Raw genomic sequence first — 19,957 nt, 5'->3', positions numbered from 1 at the left:
GTATTATCATTGGCAAAGATTACAGTACCCTTTATCTGCTTTTTACAATGATAATGTTCTGATTTGTTTTAAAGTTAAGAGCAATACTGTCCTCTTTGCTTATGTTATATTGGACGTATTCATATGACTTTTTGGTGCAGCAATTTCCTTTAGTATCAAATTTTCTAAAGCAGGATATTCAACCTACATTAAACCTTGTGCTCCCCCTTCTTCTTCAACCTCCTCACGATGACCCATAACTCACGAAGGTGCCGAAACGCTGTCAGTGATTTAAGCAACTAAGACAAGACAAAACTACATATTTTTAGAGTACACCGATACATATATAAATATACACACATACTGATCTAGATGTGTTAGATTGCAAAGTAATCCAGCGTTTGTTACCCGTTTTCATCTTGACACATTTGCCTATATCATTTGCACCGTGTGACCACTTTTTGCACTGACCACTTATGCTCCATTATTTTCTACTGTATTTGTTGGGTGCTATTTGTCAATAAATTGCCGTAACTACAGTTTACATGGCTTGTTGATATGAGTACATGTTTTTATGATCTATTAAGTACCCCATTGCAATTGAAGGAAATCTTTATTTGTTCTAATTAGATATCTAGCTGGAACATTGTTATTTATAATAGTATGCACACAGCTCCTCCTGTAACTTTTTCTTGGTGTAGCAGTACGCCATTGTTCCTGGTGATGGCATCCCGGAACATGATTCTTGGTGAACTCGGGTAAAGCCTTGCCTAAAATGGATCCCATCATCTGTTTTACTCGCCTTGGCAAAAGTCATTGAGGAAACTTTTGTCCTACTTGATTGACATGCTAGATTGAATGATTACTACTGTTTTACATTTCACATTGCTGTTCATTCTCTGATAGCATGGCACATGATCACTTTCATTTAAAATTAATTTCATTGAGGGGAGAGGGACTGCTATCTAATGATCAACGTTACTGAAGTGATAATTTGATAGCATAAGGTGAAATCCACTGATTAGTTAAGTATACCGTTGATAACAATTGATTTGTGGTAACTGATGATAGGTGAGACAGGAGGCGTTCTTTGGAGTTGAAGCTGCCCTGTGTGTTGGGTATGGGATAGACGCACTTCACTTCTGTAGCATTAGGAATGTAGATTTTTTTTTAATTTTTAATATACATTCCAGGTATGAAATGACTTCCATAGTTTCCAATGGCATTGTATGCTTCCAGAAGTTTTGTTTAGCTTTGTAGTTGTTTATTCACCAGTACTGTGACTTAACGATAGTGAGTTGAGGCATGAAATATTCAGTGCATTGAAGATTAGTCATGTTACTGTCCTAATGACTCCACTTGCTGGCCTGAGCGCAATCTGTTTGTAGATGTCTTTTGAGAGAGAAATCTCAGCCAGTCAAAGTGCCTTGTTCTGGTGGTCCTTGCTACCATAAGGCATTCATATTATGAACTCTTACCTGCGTGCTGGAAGTTATTAGCGTGGCAACAGTAGATTCAAAGCGCTAGTACTAATCTAGATAAAGCTAAAATCCATTGTAGTGAAGTAAGTGGATTAGTGAGCTTCAAACTGATGGGTTCAAAAGTTATAGCATTGCATACGAGCCTGGAGTGTAATCAGATGATTGTTTTTTTTTTTTTTTACTAGCAAACAGCTGGACATGCATGTTTTAGTGACATTTTGAGTGTGTGTTTTCCAGTTTGTTTTTCTTGGCAATTTTGCATTTCCTTTGGGACCTTATTGTGCTGGCCATTTTGACTAAATACATTTGACACAATTCAGCCATTACCTTTTGTAAAAGCTCAATATAATTACAATAATTTTACAAAATCAATTGATAGAAAACCATGGATGCTGCACATTATAACAAGAGCTGTTTGTGCTCTATTGAGTGCACAGCGAATAAAATATGTGCCGTACTCATTGATGTTTATTTTATATAATTTTGAAGGATGAAAGTTTGAAATATCCTGCCGAGCCTAATACCCGTTACCTTCAGTTCATACAGGGATTTCCCTCATTTGAAATCTTTTTGTGATTTTGAGTAAATGGCTGTACCTTTTTGTACCTTTCATGTATCCGCTAAAATTGCAAGGGCTTATAAATGAGGTAAAGGCCAAGGGTTCTATAATAATTATTGTTAAGTAAAATCCAAGTATTTTGAAAAAGCTACTTGGCCATGTGCAGTGTGGGAGCATGGTTCTGCTTGACTTCCGCCATGCTAGCTTATTCGATGTTAAATGTGTATCATTTGAAAATAAATATCTTCTGCGATTCTCCTGCTTGTTGGACCCTTAGTCTTCCGATGCCATAAGTAATGAATTTTCCCCGCAAGCTTATTTTAGTTCATTCTAATTACCGTTCTGTGGTTGTTTAGAAAGTAAGTTTACAGCCACTTGTTCGATTTGCTCTTTCACTTTTGTAGTCCAGCTATTACCAAAATGTTTAGTCAAACCAGTAATATTTTGTCTTTCAGAGAATGTGGCTAACGATTACTTAACATTTTAAGATTCACACCCTAACTCTTTCCGGAATCTCTGGATACTCTGTGAACATTAAATAAAATGTATCAATTTATTATTCAGTATGTTCCCTAAAATATGTTTATTCTCTCACCCTCAAACCTACACGCTTCTGCCGCCTGATAACCCTGGGTATTAACAACTAAGAGAATGAATCATATACATGAAGTGAACGTGCACTGCCTTAGCACGTAATCAAGTTCTGCTTGCCTGGTCCCAATATTTCCGTACTCGCTTCTGTCCCACACTTTCGCCCTCGTTTTCTTTGTCAGTTCTGCATGTTTTCTGAAGGTGAGCCTAAGGACAGCGCCACCTATGACCTATCACTTTTTATTTATGTACATACTAACTCCGTGTTTTTTTATTTTTAATATTGTCTGTGGGGAGCTGTGTGTTCAGTCATTGAGAGCCCCAGCAAAGGGTTTCAGAGTCTTTGTTATTTTTTGCTCTCAGGACTCTTATTCCTTAAAATAAATCGAATCCGACACCAAAGACGATGATTAGAATTTTAGCCATTTAAAAAAAGATATTTACCATACCTTAAACGTTAAAGACAAAACTTTGTGTCACTCATGTTTGAAATCCTATATTGATATGTAACTATTGATTCAAATGTCTTTAAAAAATACACTTCAACTAGACCAACCCTCTCTGCCTTTGTATACTAAGGAAAACCAGAGGAATCTTATTCAGCCTTTTTTTGTATACTGCGAGTTAAGTCTTCTGCTTTATTTAGTCCCTCAGTTTTTCTCTTAGGTGAAGTTATGATATAACCATTCTGCATTGCAAGAAAACCTGAAACTATAGCTTCGCGCAGCAACAATGTGAACGAACATTCCTCAATCGCATCGTTCGCCTGGATGTTGGTAACAATGTAACTGTTCTTCCTGTCCACTAGGTGGCAGGCGGAACATTTGATTATTTGGCGTCTTTGTCTTGCAAGGCATATTTGAAATATGCAATGTGTTTTTAACCGTGTCAACCTAATCTCCGATTAGATGTGCCAAGCCGCGCTATCTGATATGCTTTGAAAGTGGAGGAGCGTTGATGGCCACCTCAGAGTGGCGAGAAAGATTAACCAGTGAGCAAGTCTTCTCGTAGATGATGTAGTAGCTTTTTTCTAGGATTATAATTCCGTGAAAAAATAGGGATGATAAATAATTAGTTTTATGATGGATACGATACGCCGCATATGTTGAATTCATATATTGCAGTTGAAACGAGTTTAATAGGAATTTCAGAAATGGGTTTACTTATATGATTTAGTTGTGTCACATTTTCACAAAGTTGCCTTGTTAGTTATCGTGGATGCTGTTCTGATGCTGCTCTTTCACTCTTGCTCTTTCCCCTTCCTATCTTCCCAGGTACCCTCTGTCCCCAAAGGCTCTGCAGAGCGAAGATAAAGCGATGTATTAGAATTTTCCTAATGTGCATGCATTGTGAATGAACTTCTGAGTGTTCCTAAACTGCAACATTTCTCAAGGTCCTTCCGCTGTTGCTGGGCCTAGTTTATTTGATTGTGTGAAGACCCACTGTTGGATGTTTCATATTGTTTTGGACATCTTTGGATAGCAATAACACAGAAGAAGCATCAAATGTTTCTCACATCAACTTTCAGAATTGTCTGAGGGCCTCATTTCAAGTGTGGCAGTCTGGGGACCGCCGCACTCCTGGCAGCGGTCAGAGTAATTGTCAGCCACGGTGGTGCCTAGTTGATCACGACTCCACTGTCTGCCAAACTTTCAATGGTGCACCCTCTGATTTGCAGACAGTGCACATTCCGAAGGTGGTGGTGGGTGACTGCACACCTAAAGGAGCCGAGACCAGTGCCGCCGCACTGTTTCCACCGGGCTGACCAGTGGAAATGTTGCAATTCCCAGTGGGAACATCATAATACGATGGTGGTGAGGCCGCTGCCTTGACGGTTGCCTTACCCCCAACGAGATCGTAACCAGCTCCTCATTCTCCTGGATGAGTGCCAATTCTTTCAAATCAGTACATTTAGGGCTGATGTAGTCATAGGAAGAAATTAATTTTACAGGCCAGGAGTATGGTGGCCATCTGATTTAAGGCTTTCACCATTCCTAGTTGCTTCACTTCGCAATCTAATTCCTCTTTGAAAATGTTGTCACTGTCTCCCCAAATCAGCAAACATCTTGTTTTTCTTCTTAACACTGCTTGAGTTGAAGATTCTTCTTTTCTTGCCTCTAAATGCTTGCCAGTTGATCATCCAAGCCACAGCTCTCTCACGCTTGGATTACTGTAATTCCTTCGGTTTCTTTCTCCCGTCCGCCTCGTTTGAAGACTTCAGCCAGATTCAGATTTCTGCAGTTAGTATTAATTTCCATCTTCCTCATCGCTCTTTTTTTATTCTTAACCATACCACCCACTCTTTACTGGCTTTGCATTCCTAAACCTGTCCTTTTCATATCTCTTTGCCTTGTGCCTTGGACGTTTCATCTCAAAGGTCCTATATATTTTCAGCCCAAATTTTTCCCTTAATGCCTTCCACACGGTCTTCCTTTTAAAAGCATTTTGTTATGCTTTAATTTTTCTTGCTGTGTGTCAGCAGGTGTTTTCTTTTTCTTACCATTCCACCAAGCCATGTATTGCTCTTCCACCCTCAGATAGAATTCTCGATTATACACCTCCATGGAAAATTCTAAAACATTTCTGTTTTAAATCCCTTTCATATTGGTTGCTTTTTGGCCGTGGGCTGACAGCTGCTGATCTCTAGCACAAGGATGCCATTTAGATGATGGTGTGCTTTGTAAATATTCGGAATTTAGAATAAAGATTATCACAATCCTACAGGAACAGGCTTTACACCCTGCAGATCTAGTGACAGTGTAATAAAGATATTTATATCATTCAAGATGTTGGAATGTTTCCATCAAATGCAACTCTTTGTACTGCCATAGAAGCATGTGCCCTCCAGCACCAAAGTAGAGCTCGGAATGAGTTGCCACGTATACAATATCCCAAATACCAGCTTTCCATCTTCAAAAAGGATGCATATTAATATCTAGAGACCTCACAGCATGCCAAGAAACACCTCCTTTGTGCCAGAGAGAACCCTAAATCGCACAGGGGAGGCCCATGTTTATGTCAAGGTTGCTCATCGTGTGCAAAGGATACATGCCAGTGTTTCAAACATGACAATCATTCATTTCAGGGACTGGTTGAGGTGTACTGCTTTCACCCGCATATATAGCTCTACAACTCTGTAGCTCAGTGAAGTCAAGATACGATGTTAGAAGCAGCTATAATTACGGATTCTGAAAGTTGAGACCAGTTCTCAAACAAAGAATTCTTCAGTGAATACATTTTATTGCTTAATAAACGAAACCCATTGCAATATTAAACAAATATTAGATCATTCACAAAAACCTGATTTAAGATAGCTTATTCTTAAAAACAGCAAAGTTATGGTATTACGATCAGTGATGTCGAAATACATAAGAGTTTATTCACATCAGTTTGATAGAAAAAAACATTGAATATTCAGATTAACCTCTTTTGAAGCACACACTCCTTTTAAATACTGGAATTAAAATCATAATTAGCATTAGTTTTTCCTAGCACACGTGCCTACGATAGCACTATACACCTGAATTTTAAATATAAAGACTAAAGTTTCTTGTCTATTAAGACATGCCTGTCTTTAGTTTGATACATACCAATAAACCAAGAAGATAATGAGTGTAGCATCCTCAGTAATTATAAGATTGTCCATATCCTTAAGGAATCCATCAACTTCACCATGCTTCTTTAAATTAATATGTCTACACTATAAAACATGGTTCGCCAGCAGCCAAGCAATGTTGAATATTTACCCTGCCAAAAGGAAGTTTAAAGAAATCTCTGCTTTGTTAGTGTAGATGATAGTTTTGGAAATGGCCATTTCTGTAGGGTTACCCCCAAACGTTCTTGACTTTCTCCTCCTATTTTTCTGACTCTTTTTGTTGGCTTTAGGACTCTGGGCACTTTACCACTGCTAATCAGTGCTTAAGTGCATGTGCCCTCTCCCCTAAAACCTGCTTCAATTGTCCCTTGTAAAATTGTATACCTATGCACAGGGCTTGTAAATTAAATGCTACTAGTGGGCCTGCAGCGCTGATTGCGCTACCCACAGAAGTAGCCTTTCAAACTTGTCTCGGGCATGCCACTGCAGTGCCTACATGTGCACTTTACTGTCACATTGTCTTGGCAAATCAAACTACTTGCCAAGGCTTAAACTCCCTTTTTACTGCTCCTAGGTCACCCCTTAGGTACGCCCTGGATAGCCCTGTGGGCAGTCTGCTGTGTATGTAAAAGGTAGGACATATGCTTTTATGTGTGACATGACCTAGTAGTGAAAATCTATTTCATTTTTCACTACTTTGAGGGCTGCTCCTCTCATAGGTTTGCATTGGGAATTCCCTTATATATGTCCAAGGGATAATTTCTGGTCTGTGAGGAGTAGCGTGGGCAACCTTGGTATGTTTGGAATGGTAGTGAGAAATCCTGCTTACTGGTGTACTTGGATTTTACATTACTATTTGAAAAATCCCAGTTTTAGAAAGTGGGCATTTCTCTGTGCTTATTAACTCTGGTGCTTTGCAGCGTGACTCCAATTCACGTCTAGGGCAGAGTGACAGCTACACTTGGTGCATACTTTCCAGACAGCCATAATACAGGAGGAGCTGGGTGCTACAGAAGAAGCTTATGCATACTGCTAGGAATTCTGGGCTGGGGAGAGGGAGGGTTGTTCACACCTTGCATATCAATAGGCTGTATCCTGCCCTCACACAATGGGCTGATTACCCTCTACTGATGTCTGGAAACAAGGCTTGAGATGGGGTTATGTTTCACTTGAGAGGGTTCCTTTGAAATCACCCCGTGAACAAAAACATTTTGAGTATAAGTACAGGGGCTCGGACCTCATTATTTTAGAGCACTTAGAACTGGGATGGAACATCTGTCAGAAGGACTACTGAGCTGCAAAAGGACTTATCTGATCTCCTCTTCTGTTGTTGCCCTGCCACCTGCTGCTGCTGTGTGGCTTAAAGGACTCACAGGTTTGCTTTTCTGTGTCTTGCCCTGATGCCATCTTCTCCCAGACATGGACCTACTAACACTACTGGACTGTCCAGAGGAACTGCCACTACGTGCTTTGGTGAGCTGGCCTACGGCCCGGTGTCCCTCCCCCTTGAGTGCCTCCAAAGAGCCAGTTCAAAGGGAGTGCTGATTTCCTGCTCCTTGGCCTCTTCCAAAAACAGCACATTGGGGAGCACTTTATCTGCCTGCATTGCCTGACTATACTTTTTGCCTGCATTTCTTAGGTATACTTGTAGCGCGTGCCGAGTTCTTTAGATGCCTTCATCCCTTGTGTTCCTCTAGTGCATGGTGAGGGGTTTCTTGCGCCAATGCATCGTGAGCCCCAGTACCTCGGGCCTAACCTAGTTGCCACACTCATCAGGGGCAAAGAGACGCACTACAGTGAGGCCTACTCATTGGGCATTCATTAATATATGCTTAAGCTATAATTCCTGATCCGAAAGGACTAGTTACATTGTGTTTCATATGATTGAAATGGTAATAATAAATCCTCTGGTAAAGTTGGATTTAACATTTCTATTTTAGAAATACTTCTTTTAGAAAGTGAGCATTTCTCTGCTCTGTGTGCCTGACAACCTGTGTTGGGCTGGGTGACAACTGCATTTAGGCATTCCCTCCAGACAGCCGCCACACAGGACACTCAACTTCCTCTGCATTCATCTGCAGACTGATGGGGCTTCTGGGCAGGAAGGATGGGAGGGACTCACACTTGCACTTCAAACTGTAGTGGCCTGACCCCACACAAAGGACTGATTCCCCTCTACTGAAAGTTAGGAGCCAGGGCTGGGAGGAAAGTGGGACCTGTGCACTTCAAGGACTTTATGAAGATACCCCCGCTTCAAAGGCATTTTGGGTATAAGTACTGAGTCTCTGACTCCTTCTAACATTAATACACTTTTGGACTTGGGAGGAACTCTGCTGGAGTACACTGCTGTGCTGTAAGGATTGTCACGTGGCCTTGACTGACTGTTCCAAGGAACTGCTTCTATGCTTTGCTGAGCTGACCTAATGGCTTCTGATCTCTGCCCTGCTCAGGACTAGGATTGGACCCATCCTGCTGAACCCAGAGTGACTCAAAGGGCTTGCTGGCTTGCCCCCTGTTCTTCTGCAGTCTCAGGGACATCAAAGAATGCCTGCAGCTCTCCTGGTGCTGCTGGACTCTACCATCTGTGAGTCCTACCTTTGAGGTGTTCCTCCAGTCCTGGGCCTCAGACGTGGGGTCTGCAGCTGATTTCTGCAAAACGTGACACACCATGTTGAGTGCCTAAGAAATTCCACCAGATTGCTTGTTCCATGAAGAGACTGTTGAACGACAGCCTGATTAACAGACTGCGCAGTCCGATGAGGACGCATTACATTCACTTCAATGAAGTTTGGCGCTGGACCCCACTGCGAGGATCTGAACCGACGCATCATGTCCTCAACTCTTTGCTCCATCAAATTCTGGTTCAGTGGACCCTCAGTGGGTTCTGTAGCCAGACTACCCTCCATCTCGATTGGCCTGAAATGTGAATTTGCACCAGTCCCTCGTGACTTCAAGTAACCTTTTGACCGCTAATGACTTCTAAGCACTATTTTTATTTAATCTTTAAAATTCGTATCTCGACTTCTGCTGATTGGATTTTTGTCATTTTGGTCCTTTTTTCTTTACTCAGTTAAATATTCTTTATTTTCTAAACCTGGGAGGGGTCTTTTGTGGTGTTTTAATTGTGTTACTGTGAGTGTGTGTTGCACAAATACTTTACACATTGCCTCTAAGTTAAGCGTGACTGCTCTGTGGCAAGATGCAAGAGGGGTGAGTACTGGTTAATTTATGTTGTGTATCTGACTTACCCGGACTAGGATTGTGGTTGAAGAATTTGGCCTCAAGAAATGAATGGCCGTTGAAACTTTCAAATACATATAAATCAGCAATTCCTGGATCTCTGACAAAAACACAAATATCTTCATGTTCAACATGAATGATTTTAAAAAGCAGACAATCACGTTATGACCATATGTTTACCATGTTTTTAATGATCGATAATTACTTTATAACCACAATAGCATATACTTGGAATTGTAAATAATGTTTGCCACACTTGTATTCATAGTTTCATGGGTGCCACATTCATGCATACACTTCACTACAGATTCAGATGAGCACACTCACCAACCCCAGACCATACCTTCACTTCGACTTTTCACAATGCTCCCTGCCCTACCTCTGCATACAGATTCTCCTGTGGGGGGGTATCTATTTGAAGTGATGGATGTTCCATTCGGAGGTATAGAGATATGGCACTGGGCAGATGGTTATGAGGTAGAGCTTAGGGTAAAAAAACAAGATAACTGGGAGAAACTGCAAGGAGGAGCAAACAACTTGTTTTTCTGCTACGGCTCTCTACAATCTCTACTTATCTCATTAGAATATCTGTTCTCCAATAAACATGCCTTTTGTATTTGTAAAAGCTTATAATTGAACTGATGGCCCAAGCCTAGCTCTGGCTTTCAGCTTGATTACTGACATAAGTGAGCTGAAGGAGTAGCAGAACTATGCCCACTCACACTTTCATTGACTTGCCCCACTGGACAAGCACTTCTGTGCAGTTTTAGTCCGTCCCATTGAAGAAAAATGTTTTTTTTAGAAAAATAAGTATTTCATGATTTGTTTGTTGACTGCTTGTTAATGTGTGAATTAATTTGACCTTGTGTTTATCTTAATTAAAATTGAGTAAACTGATATCCTAAATTACAGCTGGTCAAAGAGCATAAAGCATGTTGTAATTTCCCCAGAAACGCCGTTTGTTAAATGGCAAGTGTATCGTCCTTTGGTCATTTGGTGCTACTGGTACTTTCAGTATTTAAGGTCCTTTTACATTCAATCTGAAGCTTATTTGCCTGCAGTTCTTTGTGCACTGATCTGTTGATATGAATTCCTGCCTATAACTGTTTTGCCCAGTGACTACCTCATGCTACCACTAATGAGGATAGCACTGCAGTCCATTCCCTTTTACACCTCCTGGTTTACAAGTTTATCGGCCAAGCTTTTGACTTTGTAAAACTGGTTAGTTTCAAGCCAATGAACCAAGTGAAGAATTTTAAGTATGTTGCCTGCCTTCCACTAGAGGATATCAAGTCAATTAATGGCTGGACCATGAATAACTCTCATATCTCTGTAAGTCTAGCTCTATCTCTCAATCAGTAATAGTGAAAAAGCTGTGCCACTTACTTGGAGTGTCCATTTGATGCAAGTTGAGAGTAGCTCACTCCACATCCATGTAAGCTGAGTGTAGCCCGATGGAGGTGTGTTTACATTCTTTTAGCCTGAATTTAATAGGAAAACAAGCCTCTGGCTAAATGATGGTTCAATGACCCGACTCCTTGCTTTCTCACTGTTTTGTGAGTGAAATTTCCAGCTTATGTGAGTGCATGTAGGCACTCTGCTGAAGCTGGTATGGCTGAACACAAATTCAACTGAAGTGCCACTTGAGGGTCATGTTGCTGATCATACAAATTGTCACCAGCAGTGTATGCTTCACTATCTAGCAATCCCTGGGCAAGTGTGGAACACAGAGTAAGAGGCAGGCGAGAGTGAGTGCAGGAAGGGGGTAAAAATGGATCTTGAAGTTCAGCAATGTCTTGTAACCCAGAAGGCCTAGCTAGACGTGCAGTTGTTTGTTTGATCATATTGATCCCTGCAGGATTCCTCATACGATTTATGGTTGTAAGGTCATTGTTTAGTTACATCACACTGTGTTTATATCTCCAAACCTCATACACTTTACCCACATAAGACTAGCCACACCCAACAAACTCACTGAGTTTGTGATCCTAATATTGTCGTGGTACTGGTCTAAGTATTACTGAATTGTACCAATTTTCAATTAAAGCCATACACATTCAACAAGGAACGTGTGAACATACAGCGAATACCCGAGGGGAACTTTGGTTTATGATTCAGTTAAATACAATACCTTCAATAGTAAAATGAACTAACTAGCATAAATTAAAATTATCCACAGCAACGAAAGTTTGCAGCGATTGCTGGAGAAGGAAGTATCACAAACTGGACACTGATTAGCGCAGAAATTTTCTTTGTGCAAGTTCACAACGTGCATTGACTTTTTGTCTGGACTCTTGAGACGTCCTTTTTGACTGTTGTAGCGTGCAGTAAAGAAGTTGGCATTGAGGACAAGTCCGCACTTTGAAAAACAGTCATGTAAATGAAAAACACAGTTATGAAAAAAAAGGAAAGCTATCTAATGATCCTGTTGTTCTGGTCTTGTAACGTAACTACTTGAGATGACTCCAGGTGCTTATATACACCTGTGCACTTTGAATGTGTGATGACCGAGGTACTCCTTTGATCCACTGAGCTTGCTATAGTTATCCAGCAAACAGCAATATTTTTATTGTGACATTTTCATCATTTCTATTAGTGCCATAATATCAAACATGGTTAGGCGTAATATCATTTACTAGATCCCATCATAAGACCTACAAATATGGAATTTTGAGTTGTCTTTCTAATTAACTATGAATGAAGAGTAACTGTAGGAGGCCAGAGACGAAGATAGAGAAAACAAAGAACGGGAGGGACAGAAAAAAAGGGGTGAATGTAAGCAACAAAGAAAATATAGTGACAAGAAAGCCCAGAATGATCAAAAGTGAAACGTGTGATTGTAAAAAGAGTGGGGTTGACTTATCATCATCATTATTCCATCTTTATTTGGCATATATTGCCATAAAAGCATAAAACATAAATATATAAAACAATTTCTGAGTCATACAGTTACAACAGTAAAATGAGATGGATAATATTAATAACTAAGGAATAGATAGGCCTAAAACCTGAAAATAGGGCATGACTTGCTGTCAGTTCAGATGGTTACCTGTTCCTACCGGTTTCTTATCTGGAGTGCGCGCTTAATAAAATTCAAAATTGCAGAGCATACGTCTATTGACAGTAGTCTTTGTAAAAACTCCATGGCGGGCAAACATTGGTTAAACCAGCCTTTCGCAGAAGGTTTAACTAAGAGGGCAGCTCTGGGAATTGAAGACAAAGACCAAAAGAAAATAAAGTGGCGTGCTTTGCTTTGCAATGTGGTTACAATGGCATGGGGGTAGATCAAGTTTTCATGATCCTTGAACAGGAAAGGCAACTTTAAAATGTATGAGGTTCAGTCTAAAAAAGATTAAATAAAAATGGCGGCTTGGGTTTGCGAACCAGAACCAGCATGGTTCGGCATAATTCGAATTGACTAGGGGTTATATACAGCTCCACAGACTTTAATCCCTACTACTTAATCTTTCATTCATACAGAACTCGGTGTCACAGGATTTCACAGTGACTTTACCATCACTTTTCGTTGATAATGGGTGTGAAAACATTTCCGGGAGCTCTAGTTTTATTCATATTTTGAAGGGATAAGCAATCTGGAATGCACTCTCTGACCAGTTTTGCTTCAAGGTTCAGCCAACATTTCACTCATAGGAAGAGTGGGGCAATTTGTATCTGGTCTTCCACAAAGGGCAAGCCCAACTCTTCATGACTGATAAATTTGCAGTATTTTTAGGAATGGCCAACAATCTGAGCGAAACCATTTTCTATGCACTGCATCACATCCACATTTTGGGACCCCCAGACACCAGCCCCATAGGCAGCAGCCAAGACACACTTTGTCTTAAACAATGTTATCATCTCTAACAATGGTTTATGATTTTAAAAGTGTTGCAAAACGGATGATTGCTTCCGTATTCCTTACCATTTGTTGTGATTTCTTTAAAAGGTGATCTTTCCAACTTATGTTAGAACTGTTGTGCCTAAATAGTTTAAAATGTTCGCCCTTTTCAATATAGTTTCCCCTTCCCTTATCCCCCCCCCCCACCGGGCATCCTATGAAGCTCGACTTATCTTTCTTTGGAAGTTTGAGGTGATAAGGGGGGGGTCATTTTTTTTTTTTTTTTTTTTTTTTTTTTACAATAACCCGTTTGAAATGAATAATGTGATATAGAAATATGTATATGAAAGATCTGGGTTTCATAAAGGCGACACTTGCACTGAGATTTTTTTTCCAGAAGTAAAGAATGAACAGCAGCCACAGAAAAACTCCTTTACAGCAGTTAGCTTATTTGCAAATAATTGTGCTCAAATTATCCTGGCAGCGGGAGCAACTAGGCAGGCCTAAATGGACTTGTAAAGTTTCAGCTCACCCAGTGATGTGGTGATTGGTTAACTGCATATGCAACATTCTCAGAACCAGTCCGAGTGACGGGCTCGATTTCATCCAGCTATGAATCCCCACAATAATGTATATGTGTGGACTGTTCAGTGAAACATTTTACTATTTTGAAATGATTGAGTAGTTAATGAAGGTTGTGTGCTAAAACTTTTCACATTACTGAAACTCCCAAAAGCAGTAGATTAAGACATAGCTAGAATTAACGGGTACTTAACGGGTATCGCCTACTTTTTTTTCTATGGTTCATTAGAAATGTAACGTTTTCAGTAGTAGAAATTAGAACAATTGAATGTTGGGAACGCCGTTGACCAGAGTAATGTCAGAGTGATGTCAGAGTGCCAATTGTAGCTGGTGCTGACCACCCTACATAAGAATCTAATGCTTCTGTTTCTCCCTGATAGCGCTCTCTCACTCTCTCTCTCAATAGAGTTCTAGAGTAAACACAGAAATCCAGCACAGCAAATACATTTAAAACATTTATCCTTACTGTTCACCTATTGCACTCAAGGTCACCCTAAACACTGGACAGCCCATGCATTTCCCGCTGTAGAATCTTCCACATCTGGAGTATTCCATCTTAACTTTGAAGGCTTTTGTATTATATCTACAGTTTCAAAATGTGTTCTTCTGTAGTGTCTTTGAGCTCATTTTTTGCTTTAAGGAATGTTGTCACTGTGCACAGTGGACAGAATCATCCAGTCTTATACTTAACGGAACCAGCGGCAAATAAGGCAGGAACAAGTACAGGTGTCTGAGACCCTCCCATTTATCATTTTAGAAAACAAACCATGGATCACTAACATTGTTGTTCTAATTTATAAAACAATGTCTTTAAAATATTATGCTACTGTATACCGCAATGATTTTTATGCTTCTGATCTCTCAAGCTATAGTTTGTGTCAAAGATGACTTTCTTCGGGCATGGTTTGTGAATAATATCGTGTTGACACTGAGAGGCTCAACACATGTTCACAATTTGTAGGAAAACAAAAGCAAACCATGATGTTTATTAGAAGCCTTCAAGTTGATTTGATACAGTCTGTTTTACACAAACACCTTTTAAACTTTTCTTAGACTAAACTTCACGACGACTTGTGTGAGAAAAGGACGACTGCCACTATTGCTACCCATGATCTCCGTTTAGTGAAAAGACCACTGCTTTATGACGCCAGGCCTCCCAAGCAGTTTAAGGTATGTTTGATAACCTTACTTTTCTCTTCTGTACATTGGCATTATTGGGACTGAGTGGATATTGAAAGTCGCTTAACTCTGCTTATACCGTTTTTAGTATGTCTCCTTTATTTGATGTCTCTTTTCTAGTCCTATTCCTTGGTTAATCCTCGTTCATATGGTTTTGTTACAAGCTACCTTCCTCACTTTTATTAGTTGGTGGTTGTGCTTAATCCCATGACAATAGAGGGTACTCTAATCTGATCAAAAGTGTGTTTTTCACTCCATCATTGGTACAAAAGGGTCCTTCCCTTTGAACTGCAGTATTTGACCATACATCACCTTTTTTTCTTTCATCCATCTCTTATCTGCAACACTCACTGCCATTTTATCACTACTCCATTTGTTTATGCTTCATTTTTTTTTAGGGCAGCATGGCTCACAGTCCTTATCACTCATTATATTGACCATCAGAAGGTCTCAGTTCATTTCCTTGTCTTATTTGTCTTTGGCCTTTTTAGGTCTGGCTAGCAACAGCTTTATCTGGTTTTACAAAGTCTATACCAAAAGAGGGGCAAAGGATAAGCCCCCTTGGCCATTGGTTGTTGTAAGTGGCTTTCACATATTAATCATCACACATTCATTAGCCTCTGGTTGATTATAGCAGTAAAACGTGACGTATACGGTATTGTATCGGCACTGGGAATTAATTGTTACAGTGTATGTGAGTTTTGACAGTCTGGCATCCTGTTCTTTTCCCTCTGTGCTGACCAGTTGCACAGTAGCAGGAGAGTGAGCCCCAACCAGGGATGTACCCACTGGACACCAGGCACTAATTGTTTGAGGAGGAAGCTGTCCCCTCGCAATGGGCTAGTGCTACCACCTTACTCCTCCCCCCCCAGCTCATAATTCTTTCTGCCATACCCCGAGAGAGAGGGGGGCAGATTAGAGGGTTTTACCTCCAATCTGCCCACTGGGCAATGGGCTAGTGCTCCACCAGATCCAAAAGTCTTTCTGTCCCCCATTACCTCCAATCTGCCTTGGGAGGCAGAAAGCCCACTAGACACCAGGAATATTTTTGTGGGAAAATGGGTGGGGACAGCCCACCTACGCATTGGGCCTAACCTCACCTTTCAAATGATATGCAAAAGTCTTTCTACCCCTCCGCCACAAGGGTTGCTGGTCTTAGGGTCCATGATACAAAAGCCCCCAAAATGCAATGTGAAGAAATCTCCAATAAGGGTAGCTCCAGTGTTTGGACCTTGGCTCTGCGGCCACGCAGGGAAAGCTACCTAACTAAGGCATTTCTGAAAACTAGGCATCCGGGGGAATCCAGAGTGATGTGCTTCTGGTGGATATGCCTTGCAAACGTCAACATTTTCCGAAAGTCACACATTTTCCCTGGATTTCTGTGACATCAACTTCCAGACTCAGCAGGAATCCACAAAACGCCTACTACCCAGCATTCCCCTGCTTGTCCTAATAAAAATGCTATCCCACTTGTGGGAATTGGCTTGTTGCCTCTGACAGGGCCAAATCAAACAAGGGTCAATGAGTTGATCCGTAAGACTCCCATTGACCTTGGTTTGATGCTTATTGTCATGTGTACTAGGCCCAGCCACTTAAGTGAGGTAAAAATGTTATCGAGTCATGCTGATTCCAGACGTTTAGGTCAAAGAAATGAAAGGAAAATGTGCTATTTTATGCAAAGTTTGAGGTTTGCAGGGTATTGTGGGTAAGAAAACGTTGTGATATTCATGCAAGGCATAACACCCTGGACTCCTCTGGGTGTCTTGTGTTCAGAGATGTCTGGGTTTGGTAGATTTCCTTGGGTGGTTATCGATCCCCATCTAAAAACACCACTAGCCCCAAATCAGATCATTTTTGTGACAGGAAATGTTGATGTCTCCCCGTTGTACTTTGGGGACTTTCCTGTTGCAGGCACTAGGCCTACCCACACAAGTGAGGTACAGTTTTTATCAGAAGACTTGGGTGAATGGTAGGTGATAGGACATTTGTGGCGTCTTGCAGATTCCAGAACTTTCCATCACAAATGTGAGGAAAATGTGTTTTTTAGTCAATGTGTGAGGTTTGAAAGCGCCTCTGGGTAAGAAAACCTTATGAGAGCCATGCAGGTCACCCTTTCCTGGAGTCCCTTAGTGTTTAGTTTTCGAAAATGTACCGGTCTGCTAAGTTTCCTTAGGTGCCGGCTGAACTAAATCCACAGCCAGCTGCACTGCAAAAAAGGGTCAGTTTTCAGTGGAAAAAGGTGATGTGTCTATGTTGCATTTTGGGGCCTTTTTCTGTTGTGAGCCCTAGGCGTACCCTCACAAGTGAGGTACCATTTTTATCGGGAGACACATGGGAATACAGAATAGTATAACATTTGTTATTACAATTTGTATTTATTTGCATTTGTGCCTTTCGAATGTAAGGCAGTGTGTAAGAAAGAATACATTTTGATAGATGCCCTCTGAATCACATGGTAGTATTAGGCACCCACAAATTCAGAGATGTACAAATAACCATGGCTCACAAACTCAGTATCCAGTGTCTATTTTAGAAATACATAGGTTTCTTTGAAACTCATTTTTCACTCTATATATTTTACCATATGAATTGCTCCATGCCTGGTACTCAATAAAAACCATTGGAAGATTTATTTAAGTTGTTGGCTTATGGTACTTCGGGTTCTTGGAGAACCTACAAACTCTTTATAGATCTACTTCCAGAAGGGTTTAGCGGACATAATGGTATATTGCTTTTGTAAATTGCCCGTCATGACCAGAAGTTACAAATGAAAATGCTGTTAACAAATGATCATTTTTTTGGTACTCATTTTCAATATTTTTGTGTTTCAACAGTTATCTTCTTTGGGAAAACTTTAAGGGATCTGCACAAATGATCCCTGGCAGAATTTAGAATGTTGTCAAAAATATATAGCTTTCCTGGATCACACATTGATTTAACACTGGTTTCCATCACAAACTGTAAAAATTTGAAAAAATGCCAAAACTGTGTTTAATTTTATTTATTTTTTTATTCAGCTCTGCGCTTGGGAAAGCGGTGACTTTAGCACAGAAAACCCTTTATTGATGCCATTTTTAGGGAATAAAACTGAAGCTTTTTTGTGCAGCACTTTTTTGCTATTCCCCCCCCCCCCCCACCCCCAAGCAAAGAAAATTGCTAAATATTGGCTGTTTTGATAGTCCCATTCAGGGAAACCCACAAACCTTGGGTAAAGTTGGAATTCCCAGGATGTTGCAAACAAAAGGACGCAGATTTGGCATGGGCATCTTATGTGGAAATATACTATGGCTGGCTATACGCAAACTACCCAAATATCCAAAAAAGGGCTTTCTATTTTAGGGGGAAAGGCCTAGCTGTGAAAGTTAGGGAGGTTTGACAGGTGGCTCCAATGACTAGATCCGACATACTTGACTTCAGTTAAAGGTAAGTGTTCAGGAAAGGTTGATTCTTGACCTGTGTCAAAAGATTCCCATTATTCCATGGAGTATTCACACTCTAGGTGACTACTCCGCTTTTCATTCAGTATGCTTTGAACGCAAATAGCACTGTTAACTTTTTTTTTTCTCGCCTCTATATAAGTCAGAATGTGTCAGTGATGTGCCCTCAGTTCCTTGATAGTGTTGCACGCCATTTGTTTTTAGAGGGATGCTAGCCTGTTTTTTACTCAAACTAATGAGTCTGCTATGCATCTATAGCCTGCCTAACAGCTTGAAGGCTTACAATCCATTTAATAGTTTTCTCCTGCTTCAGGGCCTTGTATGGCTCAGACTACTTTACTGTCACTTTCAACATTTCTATTTTGTGACTGAGGTGTCTTACCCTGTTATGGTTTCAGTTGCCCAGGACAGAGGTTTTGGTCATGCTATCCTATGGCACACTTTTCAGAGTCTAATAGAATTTATTTAGGTACAGTTATACACTTCCTTAAACATGACCTGTTCGCCATCTTCGATTGAAGTTCTTCTATACACTAAAATGGGGTCTGTTTGCTGATTATAATCTGACAAAAAATCAGTAAAAAGACCTAAAAACTGTAATCTGATAGAGACTTCTAGTTGCAGATTCCTTACCTTAGAATTTCTCCCAGGCGTCAGTCTGGACCCGGAGATTTTTCTTCGAGCAATACCCTTGCGAGTCGGTAGGTGGCGTTGGTTGACTCCACAGGCGTTGTTGGCATCGGGAGTAGTATATAGACGCCGCCTTCACGCAGTGATGTCAGTTCTTTTCTTTCTGTGCCACGCGCTGAGCCAGAGAAGAGCTGCCCTGGTCTCTTTTTGACCGACTTTGACCATTTTGTCGAGTTTTTGTGAGATATTTGGTGTGTCAAGGATGTCCGGTTTCAAGCCGTGCGAGGACTGCCACCACACGATGTCGGTGACTGATCTGCATCAGTTTTGTCTGTGGTGACTAGAGAGCGACCATGACCTGAAGTCGTGCTCCGAGTGCCGGGCCATTCACCTGAAGGCGTTGAGGGAGCGATCCTTCAAACTCATGGTGGCCTGGCACTTGACTTAGCGTAAGCCCTGGTCTCGATCGAGAGGAAGGTCTCGAGACCGATCACGGAGCCATCACCACTCGTTGTCTTCGAAATCTTCGGGTGCAGGTAAGAAGAATAAGAAGTCGATGAGGTCCCATCGCTCTCCGACCACTCCGTCACTCGGCTGATGCGATGCAGGAACAGCATAGACGCTCAAGGCCTCCATCCTCGGAGCCTGCGTCTGGGTCCGCTCCGTTCTTCCCTGACTTTTCCGGAGCCAGAGTGACCCCTGCCCAACCCAAAGAGCTCTATGAGGCCATGAGCCTCATCTTTGGGCGGACCGGCCCAGATAGGGCACCTTCTGGCCCAAGGGGTTCGGTGGAGGGGCCTTCGGGTTCCGCGCCGGTGGCTTTGGCTCTGGCCACGGAGGTCCCCT

At 41.1% G+C, this 19,957-nt stretch overlaps 1 protein-coding gene across 1 annotated transcript in view; it reads left to right on the top strand.

Moving 5' to 3' along the window:
* The window catches only part of LRRC47 (leucine rich repeat containing 47), a 127,966-nt gene that overhangs the window by 15,639 nt on the left and 92,370 nt on the right, over window positions 1-19,957 (top strand). The window contains exon 3 of the mRNA XM_069239958.1: window positions 14,919-15,035. Coding sequence (XP_069096059.1) covers window positions 14,919-15,035 — 117 coding nt within the window. The remainder of the gene's footprint in view (window positions 1-14,918; window positions 15,036-19,957) is intronic.

Source organism: Pleurodeles waltl, chromosome 6 (genome assembly GCF_031143425.1).
Source record: "Pleurodeles waltl isolate 20211129_DDA chromosome 6, aPleWal1.hap1.20221129, whole genome shotgun sequence".
NCBI lineage: Eukaryota > Metazoa > Chordata > Amphibia > Caudata > Salamandridae > Pleurodeles > Pleurodeles waltl.
The sequence above is the reverse complement of the archived record's forward strand: the minus strand, read 5'-3'. Positions and strand labels throughout refer to the sequence as shown.